This window comes from Mirounga leonina, unplaced genomic scaffold, assembly GCF_011800145.1.
Source record: "Mirounga leonina isolate KUSES-001 unplaced genomic scaffold, KU_Mleo_1.0 Mir_168, whole genome shotgun sequence".
In the NCBI taxonomy this organism is placed as follows: Eukaryota; Metazoa; Chordata; class Mammalia; order Carnivora; family Phocidae; genus Mirounga; species Mirounga leonina.
In genome coordinates, this window is record NW_023270426.1 from 52,052,995 (window position 1) to 52,077,693 (window position 24,699).

At 33.4% G+C, this 24,699-nt stretch overlaps 1 protein-coding gene across 4 annotated transcripts in view; it reads right to left on the reverse strand.

Annotated features, from left to right (window-relative positions):
* SSBP2 (single stranded DNA binding protein 2) overlaps positions 1-24,699 on the reverse strand; it is a 288,641-nt gene that overhangs the window by 49,798 nt on the left and 214,144 nt on the right. For all 4 annotated transcript variants that reach the window (XM_035014767.1, XM_035014768.1, XM_035014766.1 and 1 more), the window contains 3 exons: positions 14,048-14,107; positions 3,063-3,129; positions 2,078-2,148 (listed from right to left, as the gene is read on the reverse strand). In XM_035014767.1, the coding sequence (XP_034870658.1) occupies positions 2,078-2,148; positions 3,063-3,129; positions 14,048-14,107 (198 nt within the window). The remainder of the gene's footprint in view (positions 1-2,077; positions 2,149-3,062; positions 3,130-14,047; positions 14,108-24,699) is intronic.

Sequence of the window (24,699 nt, forward strand, 5' to 3'; positions counted from 1 at the left end):
CCATTCATATTAATATGATTCCTTTTTCATTTAAGTACATGGTATGTAGAGTTTCCTTTAACCTTTTACATTCTGTATACTGTGATTTAAAGAAGTTATTGTAGGTAGTTCTGGTTTCTGAGGTAAATTCAAACCAAAACACTTTATTGCCCTCAAATTATGAAGAAATAGATAGCAAGGATACTAACCCAAATGGCAGAAATAAACTACTTTTTTTGAGTTTGAATACAAGAATTCACACTTACATGATAAACTTGGGTATTAAAACTCATCAATAAGAGATTACGCACCAGAAGCATGTCTTCTTACTTTCTATTGTAATTTACTTACAACACAAAACACATAAACATACAGCTAAATATTTGTAAAACATAAAGACCAGTATGCTTTCCACTTCTGCACTTTCAAATGAAATCTAAGTGTTCATATAGCTCAAATAACCACTGGTATATCTTTCAAACACTGCAAAACTGACTCTTAAGTCAGACTCTAGTTTTTAAAAGTATTGAAAATATAGGTTTGGGATGGCAAAGGCTTAAAGAGCAGCTAGCTTGAAAATCAATAAATTGAATGAAGAATGATAACTAAATTACAGGCACCATGTTTTTACGTATATTTAAAATGTATCTATTATGAAAATCTTTTGGGAGAAAAATCTTTCAAGTTCTGTAGAGCCAAACTGGCTTTCTTCATTAATGACTAAAATACATATTCAGTCAATGAAATATCCTATAGATCTTATAAATTCTAATTGCTATCAATAACTTCTGATGGTTGGTCACATAAATCATCAACCCTAACATGAGTAGACATAGGGAAGAATAATTTAAATATCTAAATCAGAGTTTTATAAAATCTTAAGAAAATACATAGGAAATAAATGAGCCTAAATAAAAGAAATTATTTTTTTCTGACTCTGAGGATGTCATGTCTATTAACATATGGGGTTTTATTTTTTTTCATGTAACATGGTATCTCTGAAAATTTTGGTTATAATGTCTTTCACGTTTTAATATAGTTATATATATATATATATATATATATAAATAATTTTATGTTGGTTAGAAACTCCTAGGTCTAACTCACACTATCTCAGTGTTAGATTCTTAATTCTCTGACTCCTTTGGGCACACAACAAAATATTAATTTAATTTTTTAAAAGTAGATACATAAAACAAGTTCCTAAAACTGGACTTTTATAGCTATTCTTGGAAAGGGATAAAGAAAATAAATTAATTCACTCTTTTAACCAGCATTATGACACATTAACCTCTGACCCATAAGATAGAAATTTAAAATTCTGGATTCGGGATTAGTTTCCTTAAAATATAGCATTATAAAATTAATTTGTATAAAATTTAGTTTTCCCAAGAGAGACAAAGGATGTTTTACCAAAAATAAATGATATCCTGGAATAGCGTACTTAAAAAATGTCATGAACAGGTAGGATAGATTCAACCTCAGTGTGTGCTTTTGGAAATCTATAAAAAAAAAAATTTTGATAGAGAAGTAGGCTAACATCTGATACAGACTGATAGGATTATGCTTGTTCACTAAGACCCATTTAATGTTTATTTCTAAATAGCCATTGTTTTCATATTCTATGAAGAAATAAGGTTGTATGTAAGAAACTGTCAATGGCATTCTTTAAAAGTCTTATAGAAATATATTTTATGTTGTTTATTCTGTTTATATCTTAGATCAACTGTGTTTTATTTAACTTATTTAACTTACATGCTTATCTTTTATAATAATTACTATAAATTTTTTAGACTTCCTGAGCATAGTTAACAAAATGGTAATTAATATTTGTCTTTTTATAATAATTCCTTTAATGTATTTTTACACAATATATTTTTTCAAATGTACTAAAGGCATATGTGATAGCACCTGTTAAAATATGGTTTGTTGTTACATCAGTTTGGACATGTCCAGATATTATGTCCTCAAGAGTCTACAACTATGTTATATCAAGCCTTTAATGCATATAATAAAAGCCAGCAAATGAGATCATTTGTTTATATATAAGATGAAGGCAAAAAAACTCAGCATCTAGCTTTTTGTGTTGATTATTTACCTGTGGTCCTAAGGGCACCATTCCTCTTGGAGGAGTCATTCTCTGCATTGGCCCACCCATATTTGGATGTCCTTTAAAAAAAAAAAAAAAAGGTATGATGATATTAGCAATGAGTGCTAAGCCAGGAGATTGTAGCCTCTTCCCTGCTTGGTGTTAAATCTTACTTACTAAGGGACTGGGTCATAGACTTCAGCTCATCTTGGCTTCCATGGCTACTTTTCTGCCTCTTATGACTACTTGCCCACACTCTCCATTCATTGAGATTGAATTTTTCTTCCTCCTCTGTGCTGAAATACATCTCTCATACCATTTGCTCCTTTTACCTTGGAACAGTGTAATAGAGCCATACATATCTGTGGTACCTAAATATCTCTTTCGGAAGGACCTGATTATTGATTTGTTAAATTAATTAAGCCATTGGTTGCTTAGCACCCTCTTTTCCTCCTGCTCATCTTTCAGATGGACTAACCTATCTGAAAAAGGCAGAAGAAATCCTAAGGGATATAATCATTTTAATTCCCACTTGTTAGAAGTTATATAAAAGGTTTTAGAAGTTATTAGTTAAAATGTGGATATTTAGATATTTAATACTTCAGTTTCTTATGTTATCATCACCCTCATATCATGCATAATTAAGAGTTAGTTGAGGAGCGCCTGGTTGGCTCAGTTGGTTAAGCGTCTGCCTTCTGCTCAGGTCGTGATCTCAGGGTCCTGAGATAGAGCCCAGCGTCAGGCTCCCTGCTCAGCGGGGAGCCTGCATCTCCCTCTCCCCGCCTCCCATTCATGCTCTCTCTCTCTCTCAAATAAATAAATAAAATCTTAAAAAAAAAGAGTTAATTGAAAATATAACTCATCTGGCCACATTACCTGCAAAAATGCAACTGGTATAATTATGGAAGATTTATACAAATACAATTGTCCTTAAAAAATAAAGAATTTATTTGAGATTCTGCATTCAATTTCACGTTTACTTTAAAGTTGTCACCTTGTTGTCGAGTTGGGTCCATTCCACTTGGAAGTAATGGCTGACTTCCTGGGACACCTCCAAGTGCCTAGGTTATTTAGTAAAACAAAACAAAACAAAATATTCTGAATATTTGCAAAATAAGTGCTTTAACAATTCTCTTTTAAAATTCCTATAATTACCGAATGCATTTAGTATTTCACCAGATTTCTTATATTTCACATTAATTTATAAATTTTAAGGCTCTACATACCTAGTATAAGTTCTTAGTTCTAAAAAGATTCTACCTTGCTCAATTTTGTGGTAAATAAAATAAGTACTTCTTGGAAACAAGAATCTAGGCAAAATTGTCCTATTTCATCCTGAGAAGTATAATGCCTTTCCCTAAAATTAATTTACTATGGGTACTAAAATATCTAATTTTGCTTCTTTTTTTTTTTTTTTTTTTTTTTTTTACTCATGAGAGACAGAGCGAGAGAGAAAGGCAGAGGGAGAAGCAGGCTCCCAAGGAGCAGGGAGCCCAATGCGGGACTCGATCCCAGGACCCTGAGATCATGACCTGAGCCGAAGGCAGACGCTTAACCATCTGAGCCACCCAGGCGCCCTCTAATTTTGCTTCTTGAATGTAATCGCTGTATTTTCTACAGATTATTTTACTCATTTGGCATTACAATAGCAGCAGGACTAAAATGCCAAGGGGCCAATAAATTTTTTGTTGTTGTTGCATTTTCCCTAAGAAACCATTTAGAAAAATAATACTCCAATTAAGTTCAAACAGTTTGGCTGAATGGAAAAAAGAGAACTAGAAGGGAAAAAAGGTGGAGTGATTAACAGACAGGGTTTATTTTATGAAGGGTGTGATACTGGATATATCCTGAATCACAACAGTCTAACAGTTGTCTGAGCAGAACTTAGAGATGGACCAAACTAGAAATGATTTAAACCCGATCCTATAGAGTATACATGTACTCATTCACATGAACACATAATCCTGACAATTGGCAAGAATTTCTATAAGATTCACTGATTTAACTTAAAGCAGAATAAACTTGTCTACTTAGTGAAAAATTACAAACATTTCAAAAGAAATTTAATAATAAAAAATTTATATGTCCAGATCAGAACTATTTTCTATTCTTTTCTTCGATCTCCTGTTGAGTTCGTAGGTGTTCAGAATGGTTTGATCCCTATCCAGCAGAATTCCTGGGACCAGATGAAATCCAGGTCTCCTACACATCCGCCATCTTGCTCCGGCCCCCCAGATCAGAACTATTTTCTTAATCGTTATCACTTGGATACAGTAGAGAGCTGCCATTTCTCAAGCCATTTTTGTAATTCTTCAATTTTTTCTTCTTACAAGCACACCGAATACACACGCTACTATATGATCTATTCCCTGCTTATCTTTCCAACATAATTTCTTGCTGCTGCCCCTAACGTTCTAACTTCCAGCCATACCAAACTTCCTTCAGGGTTTTTCAATTCATGAATTTAATCAACAATATCTCAATGCCTACCACTAAAAACAAAAGTAAACTAAAACGAAACAATCTCTCATCTGAAGGAACTCACAGACCTCTATGTGCCTCTTGTTGACATAGTTTAGATCTCAGTTTAGGGATCAGTTCCTGGCAAAATTCTTCCATATCACCCCAGGCTGGGATAAGTTTTCCCATTTGTTTTAAAATATGTATATATGTTTTTTAATTTTAAAACTTACAGAAAAATTATACAAAGCAGTACAAAGGATTCCCATAGACTCTGACATCAATTGCCCAACTGTTAACATTTCACCACACCTGCCCTGAATCACCCTTTCTCCTTCTCTCTATATGTACTTGTTATCATCAATCTTTTTCAGAACCACCTGAGAGCAAGCTGTAGACATTATGCCTCATCACCTCTAAGTACTGCAGAATATAGTTCTCTAAATAAGGATATTCCCATAAATAACCATAACACAACGTTTCCAGACAGGAAATCCACATTGATACAACACTACCATCCAAGCCACAGACCTCATTCGAATTTGCCATTTGTCTCAACAATGTTTCTTTTTACTTTCTGTGACCAGGATCTCATGGAACACATGTTGCATTTAGTGGTTGTATTTCTTCACCCTCGTCCAAGCAGGAATTATTCCTTAGTCTTTCCCTGTCATGTCCTCAACAGTTTTAGTCTGGGTCTTCGATTCTATAGGATCTTCTGATGCCTTTTCATGACCCACACTCAGGTCCTATTTTCTTAGAAGGGTTCCTGAAGATATCATCACCTCAGAGGCACATGATGCTCACTCATCCCATTACTGGGGATGTTAACCTTTCTCATCGAATTGTGTTGGTGTACACCAGGTCTGTATACCATGGGATCATTACTTTTCCCCTTTGTAATTGATTACTTTTAGTATTAGAGCTATTCCAAGATTGTCAGTATCCCATTCGTCATCAATCATTTATCAACCCACCAGCATCCACTGACAACTGCTAAGCACTAGGATAGTTGCCAAATGGAGATATCCCATGTCTATCATTCTATGTGGTGTATTCGGCATATCCACTGTAAGGAACAACTTTTCTTCCACCCTTCCTTCCTTCCTATTTCAATCAATGGGTTGTAATCTATTATTATCACTTATTTTAATATTCAAATATTCAAGAGTTGGCCAGCGGGAGGCTCTTCAAGCTGGTCCTTATGGTCTTCTGACATGTCTCCATCATATTTTGAACATTTTCTTCCTTGGATGAGATGTTCCAAGTTCATCTCATTATTTTTTGTAGCCTAGCTCTGAAAACAGACCTTACTCCAAAGGGCCCAGAGCCCTGATTCCCTCTAGTGGAGAACAACATTTAGACATCAAGACCTGAGATCTCAGAGTGCTCACTGTAACTTGGGTACAATACTTTTTGGCCCTCTCAGTAGATGTTGCACTAAAAAATCTGTGTATGTACACACATGTGTATATGCACACACATATATATCTATGACTAACTCTATATCTGTGTGTGTGAGGAGGGTATATACACATGCCATAAATTCATATTTCCCAGAACAAAGTCAATAGGTCCAATTCCAATGTAAAACCTCAGGATTATTTTTAACCTTCTTCTTTTTTATGTTTGTAAATACTTCTCCTATAGTGAGAAACCTGGCTTTCATTGTCTTCAATATCTTTCACCTTTTTGCTCAATATAACAGATCTCCCAACCACAACAACATTTCTTTTTTTTGTCACCTCTGGATGACTCCTTCCTTCCTGAACATCTTAACATGCCAGGGAGGTAAGGCCTGTTTATGTGCTTTTATAGGATTTTATATCTCATTTTCATAGAACTTAAATACAGTCATGGCTTATTTTCCTCTCTCCATCTCCAGTAGACTGTAAACTCTGAAGGAGTATGGAACCTATCTGTGCCTATTGGCTCAGATAAATATTTACTGAAGATTTTATTTATTTTATTTGAGAGAGAGAGAGAGAGAGAACATGAGCAGGGTTAGGAGTAGAGGGGGAGGGAGAGGGTGAGGGAAAAAAATCTCAAGCAGATTCCACACTGAGTGTGGAGCCTCATGTGGGGCTCAATCTCACAACTCGGAGATCATGACCTGAGCAGAAACTGAGTCAGATGCTTAATGGACCAAGCCACCCAGGCACCCCACAAAAATATAAATCTTTAAAAATACAAGGAGAGGTAGGAAAGGAAAGTGAAATTGAATAGGAATGAAATTAGAAAGTGGACCAACCCAACATTTTAGAATGGGGAGTTTTAAGAAGCAAGAAGTAGTCAACACTGTCAAAAGTTATTTAAAAAATGAATCAGGCGAACTGAAATTATATGACTAATTAGCATTATCTTCAATTGTGAGTCTGGAATTCTTGCTTTTTTAGCTCTGCAAGTGGTTAAAGTTTTTATTTTTTATTTTTTATTTATTTATTTATTTTTAAAGATTTTATTTATTTATTTGAGAGAGAGAGAATGAGAGACAGAGAGCACGAGAGGGAAGAGGGCAGAGGGAGAAGCAGACCCCCTGCTGAGCAGGGAGCCCGATGTGGGACTCGATCCCAGGACTCCAGGATCATGACCTGAGCCGAAGGCAGTCGCTTAACCAACTGAGCCACCCAGGCACCCGGTTAAAGTTTTATACTCCGGACTTAGAATCTGAATTTCTAACTCTTATTAAGGGCATCAAGTTTTATCCCTGGAAATAATTTTCTTCAAAATTTTACTTTTTCCTGTTTATCTTGGAATATCAAAACAGTTGACAAAGTCTTTTAGTTTCTATTCATCACTTAAAAATACAGCATAATCTCATAGAAATGATGATTAATATCAAGTTGTCATTCAAAAACAGTGTCCTTTTTCTAAATTGAACTCTTTGGCCATCAGTGTTTGTCTTTTGGTAGGTCAGAACTCTAACTTTTAAAAGATTTTTATCAGTCCTGGGATTACCAGATGATTGTTTTGCCCACTAACAAGCCCATAATCACTACATTCCTTAAAAGTTTAACATCAGGAAAAATAAATTTATATATCTTGTGGGTTGATATTATCTTCATATTTTTAATATGCTAATCACATTCCATTCAGACTTGTATAACTAGTCACAAATTTTGACATACATTCTTTGTTCTATAAAAGATCTTCACCCTGCCAGAGAAAATAACACTAATGATGAGGGCACTTAATGATAACAAACATAATATCAACAATAATATATACCTGTGGCTCATTATATTTATTATTTCACTCAGTGCTTACAACAATCCCATGAGGTTGTTATTATTATTATTACTAATCCTTCCTGATGATGAGAAACAGGTTTAATACCGTAGTTCACCCTTATCCACAGTTTCACTTTCCGTAGTTTCAGTTACCCATGCTATACCTCAGTCCTGAAACAGATGATACCTCTTTTGACGTATTGTCAGGTCAAGAGCAGCCTTAAGCTTTGTCATGATGCCTACGTCATTCACATCATGTCATCTCATCACATAGGCATCTTATGTTCTCACATCATCATAAGAAGAAAAGTTAGTGCAGTACAGTAAGATATTTTGAGAGAGAAATAGCTGCATTCACATAACTTTTACAGTTTATTGTTGTAATTGTTCTATTTTATTACTAATTATTATTGTTAATCTCTTACTGTGCCTAATTTATAAACTAAACTTTATCATAGAAATGTATGCATAGGAAAAAAACATGGCCTATATAGAATTAGGTACTATCTGTGGTTTTCAGGCATCCACTGGAGGTTTTGGAATATATCCTCCACAGATAAGGGGGGGACTACTGCTTGTAAATAATTTGTTAATTTATTGATGATTATACTATTGGTAAGTAGCAGAGCCAAGGCTTCAAATCTGGTCAACATATTCCAAAAGTTCTAAATATAAGCCTTAACTCCTAGGATTTAAAATAAACGAAATAATATGAAATTTTATTTAAACAGAAACATGTGGAGAAATGTCTTGCTTCTTAAAAAAATTAGTTCACAAAGGATTCATCATATGATTCCAGTGGTAAGCCCCTCTAGGAACTTAAGATTCTGGTACATATTTCCTTGAATACCGATACCTATATTGCCTCCTCATAGAGAGTAAAGGCTCACTGATGATGAAAAAAATAGTGAATTTATCGTTGCTTTTATGATATAATTCAGTTAATAATTTCGACCTACCAACGTTTTGGATGGGCCCCCTCACAATTATATAAAGTGAAGTAGAATCACCTAATTAAGAAAGCTTAAAAGTAGAAAGGATTTTAGAAATAATTGAGTCCATTCTCATTTTACTAGTAAGAAAATCAAGGCCCAGAAAGGTTAAGTGACTTGCTCAAAGTCATGCATTGCTGGGCATTCCTGGCATTTGGACCTAAGGTGCTTGACACAAATGAGGTCCTTTCAAGAATATCAGTCATTTTTTTTTCCTGCAAAAACGCACTATTCATAAAAAAGATATTAAAATGCAGAAATGTTACAGTCAGTATAGGAAAACATTTGTCTTCAAAGCACAACTCACCATTTGACATATATTTACTTATTTATTTCTCTTTTGTCTATATCTCAACTACTGCAAGTACACTATCCAATATACTAGCCCTTTGCTGCATGCCGCCATTTAAATTAAAATTAATAAAGTTAAAAAAAGTTCTATTGGGTAGTGCTGAATTAGAATGCCAGCTCCACAGGAAGAGGGATTCTCATTAGTTTGTTGACGTATGCCTACAAGTAGAATGGTGCCTGACACATAGTAAAACTCAACAAATATGTGCTGAATGATTGAATATTTTTGAGAGAGATTTTGTATAGCCCAATGAAGTTTCCAATCAAATACATGGCAATGGACTTTTTTTTACTTATATCCAAAAAGGAAATATCTGTGATAAAAATGTTATAAGATAATAAGATATGTTTTGGCAAAAGAAGTAAACATTGTATCAAAAAGTTCTACATACATAACTTGAGTAAGATTGCACAGCATTTACTATGTTCAGTTTTCTTGGTTTGGGAAGGAAAATGAATTTCTTTTGTGCCAGACATTTTGAATTTGTTAATTTCCTATGCTCTACAAAGGTAGAAATTGGAAAGGGCCTATATCCCAGGATACACTCATAATTCAAAGTTATAAGAAAATAATACGTTTTTTAATTTTTTCAAATAATAATCTAAATATATTAGTAGTGTAATTATTATAATAATAAAGAAATGCGAAGATCTCAATGAAGAAAGGGATATTCTCAACTGACCAAAAAAATTACTTTATGTTTTCATTATTAATCACTAATTTATATTAGACTTGTGCAACATTTAATTTTTAAAGCTAGAGATTTACTATAGTCATCCTTAAAATTTCAGCTATAGGACTCCTATTATTTATTCAATGTAGAACATACTTCTCTTAATGCAGCTGAAGTCTAATGTTCTTACATTGATATCATTAAATAAAAGTAAAATTCTACATGTGGAAAACTTTACCAAGACAAAATTATTGGGAAAGGACATGCTAAATGGCATTTATCCTGAAAAGAGAACATAAAGTGTACTTTAAAATATAGGTACCTTGTTATAGGAATATGTAAACTTATTTTCAGTGTATGAGTAAACATCCCAACAACGTTTTTTCTGCTCAAATGCCTATTGGTATTTTCCCTATGTGAAAAGCAATGAAGAAAAATCCTTTTTAAGATTTGCCTATCCTTAGCATCCACTATGTTTTTCCTTTTATCATGTAAGATCTATATATTCAATATTAATGAAGGATAATCTTATATATTGAATAACCAGAAGAATAAAATATCTGTACTTTTACTTACCTATTCTATAATTAACCAATAATATCTTCTTCTAATTACAAATGAAATACTGGTTCGATGCAAATTTTAAAATGCAGAAATAAAAAAAGAAATCATTCATAATTCTATTATCCAGAAATAAAGGACATAGTCTTTACGGTCTTTGACAAATGTGCGTATGTGTGTGTGGCGAGTTGGGGAAACTGAGTTTGTACAGTGATATATAAAAGGTGATATACTACATGTGCTTTGTGACTTCTTTATAGCTGGTAATAGATCATAAACATTTTATCTCATCAAAAATTTAATTCTATAACATGCCTTTTAGTAGCTGCATACTATTTCACCATTTGATTCCGTCATCACGTATTTAACTACTCAACTACTATTGGAGAAATACCTTCAAGACTTTCAGTAGAATGGTCAGATGCAGTGTGTTTTTAGAATACCAATATCAGCTTTAGAATATAAAATGGTCAACAGCATCAACCACGTCACATACCTGTTTACAGAGTTTCAGGAATGGTCAGAAATAAAGGATAAACTAAAAATTCTATGGAATCAATAAATCAGTAGTTTATTCTTGGTGTCACTCATTAACAGTCTCTGTATTTCTGGCTGCCTTGGTTTCCTCAGCATAGTGTTGAATAAACACTGTGAACTTTTCTGATCAAACTTTTATCTAAGAGAAGGCTAAAGACTTGTTCTCCTCCAGGTTCTGGATGCTGCAACACCAATGGCCTATTCTGACAGTTGAGCTAATTTCAGTGTAAAACTGTATAGTCAAATTTATTTTTTGGACTTAATTTCTATGTTTCATGTGTTTTTATATATATTTATTCTTTGCAGTATATTTTGCACTATATGCTGCAAATATTATTTGCAGTATATTTTTTGTATATTTTTGTAATTCTACTTTTCTTCCATTTTTTAGAGACCATTACCCCTTCCTATATTTTTTTTGGTAGAGTGATATTATACCATCTTCCAAATACCCAGTCCTATAAATATACAACTAGTATAAACCATTGTGAATTTAGTCTAGAACCATAAAAACCATCTCAGGAGAACTTAAAATCTACAGTCTAATCATTAGAAATTATAAATTCTGAAAAATCTGTTTATTAAAGGAATATCTTTTACATACTCAAAATGATTATTTAATACCCCTGGAGAGTATTTCACTTTTTATTTTCTTAGATACAATCTATCAGAAAAACAAATTTTAATTAGTTTATGATCATTCTAAATGAAGATGAAATAAAAAAATACTTAACATATTTGTGTTGTTTTTATATGCAAGATTCCAATTAATCATCAAAAATAGTTTTTCCAATTCTACTTTAATGACTACATAATAAAATTGAAGAAACATTCTGTTGCTTGAAAAGGTCATGATCCTAAATAGGTTAAACATTTCCTAAAACAATATGTTTACACTACTAACACAATTAATTTGCTCAGAAAATTCTTTTTAAAAATAGTATAAATGTAAATTATTATACATTAGAAAGACAGATGCTTGAATTAATAAAGTTTAACTATATAAAGTGTGTGGGGGGGGATGAGTGGACAAAAAGAGCCACTCAAACAAGAGTACAATTATTTAAAAATATACTTAGGTAAAGACTGTTTAAAATTCTTGAGGAAAAAGAGCCTGAATCATATTCTTTCTTACCTTTAAAGTTTTAATTGCCTCTTTTAAAAATCCAAAGGCATCATGTACTTGCTCTTTTTTTTTTTTAAAGATTTTATTTATTTATTTGAGAGAGAGAGAATGAGAGAGAGCATGAGAGGGAGGAGGGTCAGAGGGAGAAGCAGACTCCCTGCCGAGCAGGGAGCCCGATGTGGGACTCGATCCTGGGACTCCAGGATCATGACCTGAGCCGAAGGCAGTCGCTTAACCAACTGAGCCACCCAGGCACCCCATCATGTACTTGCTCTTAAAAAAGTTTCAAACAATCTAGATTTACCACAACCCATTCTTCTTCCACAAAGTGTGTTTTCCATTTTATGAGTCTCAGTAGATATGGAACCCAGCATTGTATTTACACATGGCAGGCATTTCAACAACGTCAAATGGATCCAATTCCAATAATCCCATCAGATTTTCATCATTGATATGGAATATATGGAGCCAAAAAATTTTAGTAACACTTGCTACAAGAAACTCACATTTCCCTAATTCAGATGTTCAGGAACCTCTTAGATCTAAGTAACATACAAAGCTATGGATGGGGTATCTGAAACATCATGAAGACTCCAGTGAAAGATACAACTTTCCATCGTTTAGAAGGAAATTCTAAAAACTCAGGCACCTATATAAGTAGATCTGACTGTTAATATACACAGGTTCACCCACAGAGAAAATAAAATTCCCATATGTTGGAAACACTTGGCATCTGTGCACTTCCTTTTCCTATTTCATGCCATGTTTCCCTGGCCCTACGTACTGAATGCAGATTGGGTTTGAAGGGAAAAGCTCCTCCAGTTGCTAATGTGAGGACTCCCAGCACTATAACCATGAGAGGATCCAGCACTGCTGCCTGTTTAACGTTCTCCCTTGGGGGTGGATGTGGGTGCCGGCATCCTTGCTGTGCACGAGAAGCAGAGAATACCAGCAAACTGGGACACTTCAAGGACACTGCATAATTTCAGCAAGAGTTAGGAGAGGAGAAGCAGAACTCTGTTGCTATCAAATATGCTAGGAAGCGCAACTTTCTTGTTACATTTTTGGTCAGGAAGGAAGTTTAGATAGAAAGAGAGTAAGAATGAGAAAGAATTTACTGGAATAACAGGGCTTACTTTAGATCTTGGAAAATGCTGAGACATACAATAACAGAATTAAAGGAAGTAACAAAACAATTACTCGACATAAATATTCCATAAGATTAAGCATTTAATTTCTTCTTGTGTTATATAAATGTACATTTTCTGTATCTTAAAACTAAATTATAAACTCCTTGCAAGTAAAAATTGTGCTTTATTGTCTTCAGCTAATAAATATTTCTGACATTGATAAAAAAACTATGTAAGAATAAAAGCTTATGAAATCTCAGAGAGCTCTAGTAGGTAAAAAGAACTGGAAGATCTATTGCTAACGATTTACTTATTAATAGATCTAACCCTTCTAGAAGCAGCTAATTATATTCTCTATATATCATTATAACTGGGGAAAACTGATAGGAGTATTATAACCGTGATATTGAAACCATATTATATAAAAATAAAGCAAAGTATGTTCATAGAAAATTTTATTGTCCTCTTTTAAATAACCGTGTTTAGCATTTACCAAAATTATATATATACACATACACAATTAGGTTCAAGGTATATGGTAGACTTCAAGGCTCAGCAAACTTTTTTCTGTAAAGATCCAGATAGTAAGTATTTGAGGGTTACAGTCTACATATGGTCTCCACCATGACCATTCAAATCTACTGCAGTGTAAAAGAAGTCACAGACAATATGTAAATGAATGAGTGTTGCTGTTTTCCAATCAAATTTTATTTACAAAAACAGTCAGCCAACATATGGACAGTAGTTTGCCAATCCTTGAAGTAGTTTATGTATTACCAGAAGTAGCACTAAATGGGATAGAGAAAGGATAATTTAATATTTTTATAGGAAAAAAATATTCATGACATTTTAAAGATATTTATTGATTCTTAAAAACAACAACAAAACCCATTGACTTAAGTAGCACATGAATCTTACCTGGTTAGGTATCCTCAGTGGGGGCCTTGGACCTCCAGGGTACCGAGGTGACATAAAAGGCTATTGAAATAAAACAAATAAATAAACAAAACAAAACAAAAAAACAGCACAATGTAAAATACGGATCTGAAAATAAACTGTTTTAAAGAATTTTCGAATTATACAAAGCATAAATCAACTTATTTCCCCATGTGGTTGCTTTCAGGAGAATAAACGCTTTTAAAAAAAAAAACACCATCCAATTTTTTATTTTGTAGAATATCTGGAACATTTTCCAAAAAGAATATAAAAACATCAAAGATGACTAAAGTAACTAAAGCAAAAATTTTTTTAAATGTTAATTATTAGGAATTTAGGCAACTGAATCTCAGCAAAGACTTCAGGAAGATGCTTATTGGCCATATCATTACATAAATTGGGTTCTGAACATATACTTTGGACTCATTCAGTTTGTTATCAATTTCCTTTAATAATTTTAAAGTTGCTGAATTTCTTCACTTTTTCTTTCATACATGTTTACAATGGCAAAGAAATTTCTTTTCCATAGGTTCTTTATGGTGAAAAGAGCTTTGGCTTTCCTTTTTCAAGTGTTCGTTATAATTCAAAATTGATTATAAATTTTAAGTTGAAATTTCTTTGCATATTTTGAGACTAGCAGGTTATGAGCTGTGTACTTTTAACAAAAGAAAAAAAATTGGTCTTACATTAAAATTCAAGTCAATTTATCTTGTTAGATAAATCACATTCTGCTAAAGTGTGCTGACTCTGTCAGTCCAAAAAATCTGAAAAATATCCTAAAAATAACATTTTAATTATTGTCCAATGTTTAGTGGAAGAATATTTTTGATCACTCAGATTCAGGCATCAAATTTTTCAAAGTATATTCCTAACATTATTCAAAATTCCACTTTTACAGAAAAATTATATAATTTTGATTAATTATGTTACACTATAAAATTTATTATATGTAACATAAGTAAATTATCAACTCTAAATGATGGAATATCATGAAGTAAAATATTAAGAGTGAAGTAATATAAATTAGATCAATTTCACAAAAGCTTGGCAAGCCAAATCTGTAGTACTTTACATAAATAAATTCCACATTTATAACATATTTTCTATAAACATTTTAGAAACTGAGCGTGTAGTTCTTGGCTACATTTTAAAATTAGGGTTATTTAAAAAAGCAGCATCTGAAAAATACAATCCTAACAAATTTATGCTGTATGAACCGTTTCTATAATATCTTTTGGAAGATTTGACAAACCAACAAGAGGAACTTTAGAGTTAAACAAGCAATTCAGTTTTTTGCTCACTGTGTTCTTATATGTTAGACCATTATTATATGTTTTTCATGTTAATCTTTATGTTAACCAGGAGATCATTTTAAATGGACAGAAACACTGGATTATTCAGGTAATATTGTCACCTCCAACTGATAAAACTTAAGTGAATTTTCCAATTTTAACATTTAAAGAATGTTTAGTTTTCATGTATTTGATCAAAATTGTTTCTCTTTATCCTTTCTAGACTCTAAATAGAATTAGTTAGTTAACTATACTGCCAACTAGAAGCTTATTCCAATATTCACACTCCCTCTGCTTTATTTCTAATGACCTAATTTCATTTATGGAACTGCCTTTTAAATTCTGGACTCATTTAAAAAAATTAGTAATTAAGTATTGTATCATTGGTCTTGGGATGTTTTTCTTCCTTTCACAAAGTGATATTTTATGACACGTTTATTAATCCAAAGTATATCAATTTAGTTTTTGAAACATGGAGAAATAAAAATAAACCTATATAAAACTAATAATTCCTGTCTATAAAATTCACTTTGAAATGGAATCCAAGGTAGAAATTATGTTAAAAATATTACTAAGTACCAAATGCTGAGATAAACATTGAGATGGACCTTATTTGAAATAGAATATTTGAGATTTGCATATTCCTCTGAATGTAAAATGATGTTTTCAGTGTTAATATAATGGACTATCTGAAAAGAGAAATTTCTCTAATCGATGGTACTGTGAATAAAGGTATTTTAATGGGATTGTCATACTCTCCTATCTGACTGTGAGGAACCATCAAGGGACTACTGAGAGGAAGAGGCAGAGCATGTGGTAGCTGGGAAGCTATAGACTTCTATAGAGGAAGGTTGGGAGAGAAAAAGATTCTCACTTTAGTTAATTTATTTCCTCTTGTATGCCCTCCTCCAAGTTCAAATGTATGTGTTTTTGGCAAAAAAAAAAAAAAAAGAAAGAAAAAAAGAAAAGAAAACCACTTTAAAATTCCAATCTGTATCAATCCAATTAAAGGAAAAATGACAAAAATCTAGTTAATTGAGATAAAAATCTACTACTTTTACCTAAAATACAAAGATTGCTATGGGTAAAGCACTTTTGATATAGAATTAGTGCTGCAATAACATAAGCTGTTGCTATTCAGATTGATCCTTACCTTAAGTTACCTAGTTAACCACATAGGTCCTCACTTGCCTACCTGTTGACGTATAGACACAGCAACCGAACCCACAAGAGTGTGCATATTAGCAACTGAGAATATTCAACTAATATTTGTACTTCACCATTCAGAGGCCAATTTCCTTTCAAATACAATTCAAGATATTAAAACTAGTTTAAATTCTTTAGCGGTAAAATACTAATCTAAGAGGTTACCAACTGATAATATAAAGTGTTATCTACTAACAAACATGTCAATACTCTCTGCATTAATAGCTTGGGAAGAACAGGTTCTTCAGAAGAATTTTTGGCTATGAAATACTCTTTATATTTGGGGGGGAAAGTTTCTTTTAATAGTTTGGGCATTAAAATATTTGCCTGAAGGTGTCCTGATGGTGAATCAATATTTTAACTGGAAAAAGCCTTCATCTTGACAAAGCTATTTATAATGTGTGTGAAAAAAACATTTGACCAGGAGTCAGGGCCTGGGTTCTAGTTTTGCAATAACACTAATTAGCAGAGGGGCCCAGGGCTAAAAAAACCTTTTAGGGCTTTAATTTTCTCAACCATAAAATGAGGGAGTTGGGTTGGATAATCTCTAAAGTCCCTTCGAAAAATGAAAAAAACAAAACAAAACTCCATGATTCTGTGTCTTTGTTAATTATCTCCAGAATTGCCCTTAAGTATACGGATTTGTATACTGTAAATAGCTCTAAATATTTGAAGTGTGTAGGGGTGGGAATATAGGCATATGCTCCTAACTCACAAACCACTTTTATCAAGGAGCTGGAGAAACGTATTCCCATGCTTTCCAAGGAAAAGGAAAACCTAGTTAAAGAAAAAAAATGATGCACTTTGTTCAGATCAAAGGTCAATCAGAAGAATAAAAAAACCTGAACTTATCAATTAAAAGGTATACTAGCAATTCTTTAATTCAACAAATCTGTGTTCAATACCTACAAAGACACTTCGGGGAAGTCGTTGGACATTTCAGTGAACAATGCAGATAAAAATCACTGCCCTCTGATTAGGATTTTTTAAGGTTCCAGTCTTGTAATTAATAGGAGAAACAATTTTCTGGAAAAACTGTTTTTTCTATCAGTCCACTAATTTGAAGAAATAGAATGTTCTCTTCACCAAATGGTAAGTATCAATGAAAACCCACAGAAAATAATATTTCAATCTGGTGCTTCCCTCAGAAGGCATAATTACATCACCCTGACTTGATAGAACATGTGTTGCCATGAAGGAATGAAAATCAAGGCTATGCTTTGATTTTGGAAAAAAGTTTTCCAAATTAGGCAAAACTCACAGAGTCAGGTTCTTTATAACACAAGATAAAGTGAGTAGCAATGTTAGTATTCTGACATATGGAAACTACATTTATAGGCATAAATTCTCCTTTCTACATGTTTCAGATATCTGCCCCCCCCAAAAAATGGGATAACCCAAAGTGAAAGGAATAAAAACATATACAAAGCCTGAGAATTCAATAAAATTTGGTGACTAAATGAAGGAGGAAAAAAATTCTAATAGAAATACAAACCAAATGTCCATCTCATTTCCTCTAAGTAGTCTTTTAGAGAAAAGATCATACTATTTAGAATCATAATTTATTTCAGAATGAATGTCATTCAATCTTAAAGGATTATTATTTTCCATTATATCAAGAATTATTCATAGAATTTTAAACTTCTGCTTCCCTCAAAGAGAGATTTTCTTTTATTCTTTGCCCTTTCTGCTAGTGGAAGGTAGTCTGTCTCTTCTTATTTGATCTTTCATAAACCCTTAGTGCTTTATCTCAATTCCCTAAGAATTAGAAGGAATCAGCCCTTTCTCTTTCCTCACGCTAGTTGAAGTTATATTGCTCAGCATGATTCTTTCCTTCTCTGAAGATCCCAAATGTTCCCAATGGAATTGTTTTATAAATAATTTACCCATCCTGAGAAATAAGAAAATAGAAGTGAAGGCTGTAGAAATACAGGAGAGAAGAGGAAAACTAAGGACATTAGTGACAAGATTTGACAATGCACTGGATATATGGAATGAGAGAAAGAGAGGAATCAAAGAAAAATCCCAATTTTTGGCTTAAGGTTATGCTTTTACAGAAGTGGGGAAGATCCAAGGTTTAAGTGACTACCTGTAATCTGACTTCCGGGCTAGACTGGGAGCTTCTCGCAGGCTGGTACCATAGCATCTAATGTGGTATTTAGCGCATAGTAGGCATTCAGCACATTTTTTAAGTGAATAAAGAAATCTGTGGTATCACTATGTAAAAGGAGAATAAGACAAGCACAGAGCTCGAATATTTCAGTTACGGCTTTACGGGCATTGGGACATGGGAAGAGATTTTCTTCCAATTGTGAACCTTTGTGTTATTGTTGATCCAAGATGAGTTTTGGGGGGACATATATATAAAAATATTTGATTTGTGGGGCACCTGGGTGGCTCAGTCATTAAACATCTGCCTTTTGCTCAGGTCATGATCCCAGGGTCCTGGGATCAAGCCCCACATCAGGCTCCCTGCTCTGCGGGAAGCCTGATTCTCCCTCTCCCACTCCTCCTGCTTGTGTTCCCTCTCTCGCTGTGTCTCTCTCTGTCAAATAAATAAATAAAATTAAAAAAAATTTTTTGATTTGTAAAAAAAATAAAATAATTTACTCATCCTGAAATTACAGGTGCTAAGAACCATTTTAAGCCCTAACTTCTTTTAATATATATGATCAAACTATACATTTTAATGACACATGGCTCAAATGTTAACTTTAATATTTTCTTTTTAAAAAATATTTTTTTTTTTTAGTATAGCTTTAAGTATATTTGAGTGTAGCTGACATACAGTGTTACATTAATCTCAGGTGTACAACAGTGATTCGACAAGTTTACACATTATGCTATTCACAAGTGCAGCTACCATCAGTCACCGTAATATTTTCTAACATTTTAATTGTTTTTAGAAAACATATAACTATGATTTATCAACACCAGAATATTCTCTGTTTCTTGAGACTACCTGTATTCTCCTTTCTCTGCCAAGCAATTTCTACTAATCTCCCTAGGGACAGTTTAAATGTCACTTCCTCTTTGAAGAATCTCTATAGGCTCCGCTCCTTCGACTTCTTAGCACTTTGTTCATACCATTATCTTAGAGGATTCAGTACACTGCAGTATAATGTGTGCCCTGATATGAAGGAAACCCACTTCAGAGGAAAGAACACAAAACCATATCAGAGCAAGAAATTATCTTAATGTCAAGGTAATTAATCCATAAAATAAAACTGGTATTTCTAAGAATCCTTAAAATTGATGCAGCAATATATAAATCAACTTATCTCTCTCTCTCTCCTTTTTTTTTTTTAGAGGGAGAAAGTCAGGGTGGGGGGCAGAGGGAGAGAGAGAATCTTAAGCAGGCTCTACACCCAGTGTGAAGCCCCACGCGGGGGTGGATCTCACAACCCTGAGATCATGACCTGAACCGAAATCAGAAGTTGGACACTCAACTGACTGAGTCACCCAGGTGCCCAAATCACCTTATATCTTATTTTAAATATTTCAACATGGCTTTAGAAACTCTCTATGTATTTATTTTTAAAGACTATTTTTAAGTAATTTCCACACCCAACGTGGGGCTCAAACTCAACCCCGAAATTAAGAGTTATATGCTCCACCAACTAAGCTAGCCAGGCACCCCTAGAAACTCTTTAAATATTTGTCTCTGAGAATAAATTGATAATAAAGAAAATTTAAAATCATTAAAAAATAAGTTTCTTTAAAATGCCACTTAAGCATTTTCTACATACTATTTATATACTATATGTAACACATACTATTTTCTATGTACTATATTTTCTTTTATAAGCACAATTTAGACCAAATCAGTGAAGAAGAGAAGAGTAATAATGATTTCTTTAGAATGGACAAATGTAACATTTAGAAGTTTACTCTTATGAAAGAAGTCTGAGGTATGTTCTAAATAAAAGACAATTTTATGGGACTTATCTAATGTAAAGTAACTGAACTTTTCTGAGGACAAAATTATTCATGTGAAGTTTGCTTCTAATTTTGAAAAATATAGTAACTTTTTAAAATGACTGAAAGAACACAATTACCAAGTTTAAGAAAATATGAACTGACAAAACAATTTAAAAAATGCTCACTTAAAAAATGACTTCCTCACAGAATTACTCAACTGAAGTTTTATAGGTTTTATATTGTACAATTATAATAAAATCTGACTTAAAAATTTTATTTGAATGTGACTTTTGGACATATTTTATAGCAGAAATATACTTTCTAGAGTTTACTAGGTCAACCTCCTTACTATGTAAAAGGGAACCAAGGACCAAATTGCCATCTTAGTTTTCTTATAGAGATAACATCCTGCTACAGTAATAACTTTATGGAATGAAGGCAGGTACACATACTTCATTCTTATTACCAACTGACCATAAATAAATTGCCTGACTTGGCACTTCCTCCTCAGCCCCCCAGCAACTGTGCAACCATTCACTTAATGCAGAATTCTTTACCCTTGCTACTACTCAACCAGAAAAAGCTGAAAAGGCAGTGGTACTTCAGGTAAGCAAGTTAATTTGTGTATAAAGCACTAATTAGCATGTGCTCTTGATTCACTGAACTAAAAGAAAAATGACAACTGAAATAAAATCAATTTAGTAAGCTTTAGCTCTCTTTTCTTACATATTTTTGGTAGAATTTTGATAATATATGTTGTCTTTAGTCCACTTATTAGTGTTTTTAAGTCACACGCCAAAAGGCAATAGAAGATGAGTAGGGAATGGTGATAAATGGATGTGGTACTATTAGAAGAGTATCATCATTATAATCAAACTGTTCATTATAATCTGATAACTTATAATGAGGTTCATGAGGAAGGAAAGGAAGCAGTTAGCATATTCTAAGAGAGAATGTACAGAGTTGCATTCATTGAATATTTGGTTGGTTCCATAGCTGGCTCATTGAGTAAGTGAATGAATAATAATGATGGAAGAAAACAGCAAAAGATTGAATAAAGTTTGGTTCTCTTGCATAAAATCTCACCTGACCAACGTGTCTTGTTAAAAATAGGTGATATCTCTTGCTATTGTAAACAGGAAGCCACGGGATTAGCATAGTCTATCTGGTTTGTCTAGTGAGTACATGCTTATCAATTATGTATAGAAGGGAAAATTCTGCTTGCTTCAATAAGATAATTTATATCTTCCAGAGGACCTAATAAAAACTATAAGGAACAAAGTGTCGACCCCAAGAAGATACTGAATTATAATTACAATATCCCTATCAACAACATCTAAGAGACTTTCTCATGTAGATCACCAATAAGACCTTTTACCCTCTCCTACTCCTTTTAGGTTTCTTTTGCTATTTCTGGGGTGTCAGGGTGGACAAAAATGTTTCTTAGTTTTACAAATTGGCAGTATTTAGTAGCCAGGTTTTGGTATAAAAGGATGTCAGGTTAACTTACATATGATTTGGCAAAACAACAACAAAAAAAGTGTGGTATCTTAATCAAATTTTTCCAGAAGCAAAGACCAGCCTTGAGAAGTGCTACCAATTCCTCACTGCAGTTCAGCTCTTAGTTGTCTCCTACAAGTGCCGCACTTACACAAAGGACCCTACCTCATCTTTTTAGACTGCAATCTATTCAGAGATTCCCTCAGGCATGTTGAAGCTTACGTATTTCTTTCCATTAAGAAAAGGCTCAGCATTTGAGTAAGAACATTAAACATCCTGTCTTATCATATTGTCTTTTTTTTTTTTTAAAGATTTTATTCATTTATTTGACAGAGAGAGACACAGTGAGAGAGGGAACCCAAGGGGAGTGGGAGAGGGAGAAGCAGGCTTCCCGCCGAGCAGGGAGCCCGATGCAGGGCTCGATCCCAGGACCCTGGGATCATGACCTGAGCCGAAGGCAGACGCTTAATGACTGAGCCACCCAGGCGCCCCTATTGTCTTTAGCCCATAATCATCTCTAGTCCAAAATCTGTAAGAAAATGGTTATTTGCCAAAAAGTAATTTGCTTCCATCACCACTTAGGCAAAAACATAAGATGCAAAGTGACATATAGGCAGAAAAAATACTATATTAATTACATAGAGACCAAATATCTAGTGCACTTGATCTTGTGCAGACATGACTTTAGACAGATTTAATCTTTCTTCTGATATTTTTGATGTACTGTTTAAGCAGACAAAGGGAATAATACACAATTCTATGACATGAAAATCATTCTAGAATCTTTCAAGGGAAAAATTTCTCCCCAACAAAATTTTTGGAAATGTTAAATATGGCAGGTTCTAATTATTTTTTATAGTCCTGGAAAGGTAATAAAAATATGTTCACTATAAGATTTTACCCAAAGCATAAACATTCCTTTAAACACTAAATATTACCTTTTACTCACTCTGTGTCATTTTTCAGTTAATTCAATTCTCTTTACTGTACAAGATTTTCCTACATAGATCTCTCTCTCTTTTTTTTTTAAGATTTTATTTATTTATTTGACAGAGAAAGACACAGTGAGAGAGGGAACACAAGCAGGGGAAGTGGGAGAGGGAGAAGCAGGCTTCCCGCCGAGCAGGGAGCCCGACGCGGGGCTCGATCCCAGGACCCTGAGATCATGACCTGAGCCGAAGGCAGATGCTTAATGACTGAGCCACCCAGGCCCCTCATTTTTTTTTTTTTTTTTTAAGAGGGGGAGGTGGGAAGGGGCAGAAGGAGAGGCAGAAGAGAGAGAATCTTAAGCAGGTTCCACGCCCAGCGCAGAGCTGACTTGGGGCTTGATCTCACAACCCTGAGATCATGACCTGAGCCAAAATTAAGAGTCAGATGCTTAACCAACTGAGCCACCCAGGCACCCCAGATTTTCCTAGTTAGATTTCTATTCTCTATTTTTCAATTCCCTATTTCACTTAGAAGTAAATCTTCTTTCTTAATTGTGCTAACTTTCTTAAACTCATGTGCTATCAACAATAAATATTGAGAATATTATTTTGAAAAATAGTGTTGTGACTTCTGCATTTCACTACACAGCCATCTTTCATATAGTAAAAATGTTCACATATTTTAATTTTTATAATTCCATGAGATGCTTCATGAGTTTTCCGTAGAAAAGTAATGAAGCATAAATTATACATCAAATGAATTTCGTCAGTTACTTTACAATTCATATATTTTAATTTGTTTAGTTTCTTTTCTGTTTTCCATAAAAACCTCCATCAGACATTACTGACACCCCAGTGGATAAGACACTCTTGATTAACACATTTTAATTCCAACTAGTATTAAACTAATTTAGCTCACAAAATGACATACTTGTGCTAGCGCATTCTGCTGATAAGCATAAATATGTAGCTTATCTCCCATACATCTTAGATATTCTATCATCATCAACACTTAATTAAAATAACTCATATAAAATAACTGTAAAGTATTACCAGATCCAGTTTCCTAGATGTTATTTTTGTAAGGTTAATCCAATTCAGCACAGTCTTATAAGCAGGTTGATTCTTTTGATATGGATTTAGTCTAAGCATCAAAATTGCTCACTCACATTATGGGCCTTTTCAAGAAGATGACACTATTTCTCAAGCCTTCATTACATATATTAGGGGTGTGTGGCAATGGACTTCTGGATTGTGAATCGGGACCATGCTTTCTGCTGGTCTAATAAGGTATAAAAGTTTAATAACATTCTATAAAAAGCTTTAATAATTTGTTTTAGATCAATTTATATTCACAAATACATATAGACACATTCTGTTGTTGTTGTCTGTGAGGCAAGTAGCTGGAGTCCTACATGAGCTGAACCTGGCTCTACACTGCCTCCCACTACTGACTGAAGTCACAGCCAGATCAACCTATCTTAATGTATTAAAAAAATTACATTATGGGTATGAAAATACATATTTGGGATTTATAAAAGAAGCTATAACAATCATTTTTCAAAAGCACTCTTATTTTTTCATTCAAGAATGCAAAAGTATTCCATTCTTCCTTTTCCCTATTTTATATTCATACTTCCATATAAATGTGCCCCAGATGAGAGTATAGGAGAGACTATTTTAATTTACCTAAATGTACCATTGGAAAAAAAGAAAGAAAAAGGAAGAAAGAGAGAGAGAGGAAGGAAGGAAGGAAGGAAGGAAGGAAGGAAGGAAGGAAGGAAGG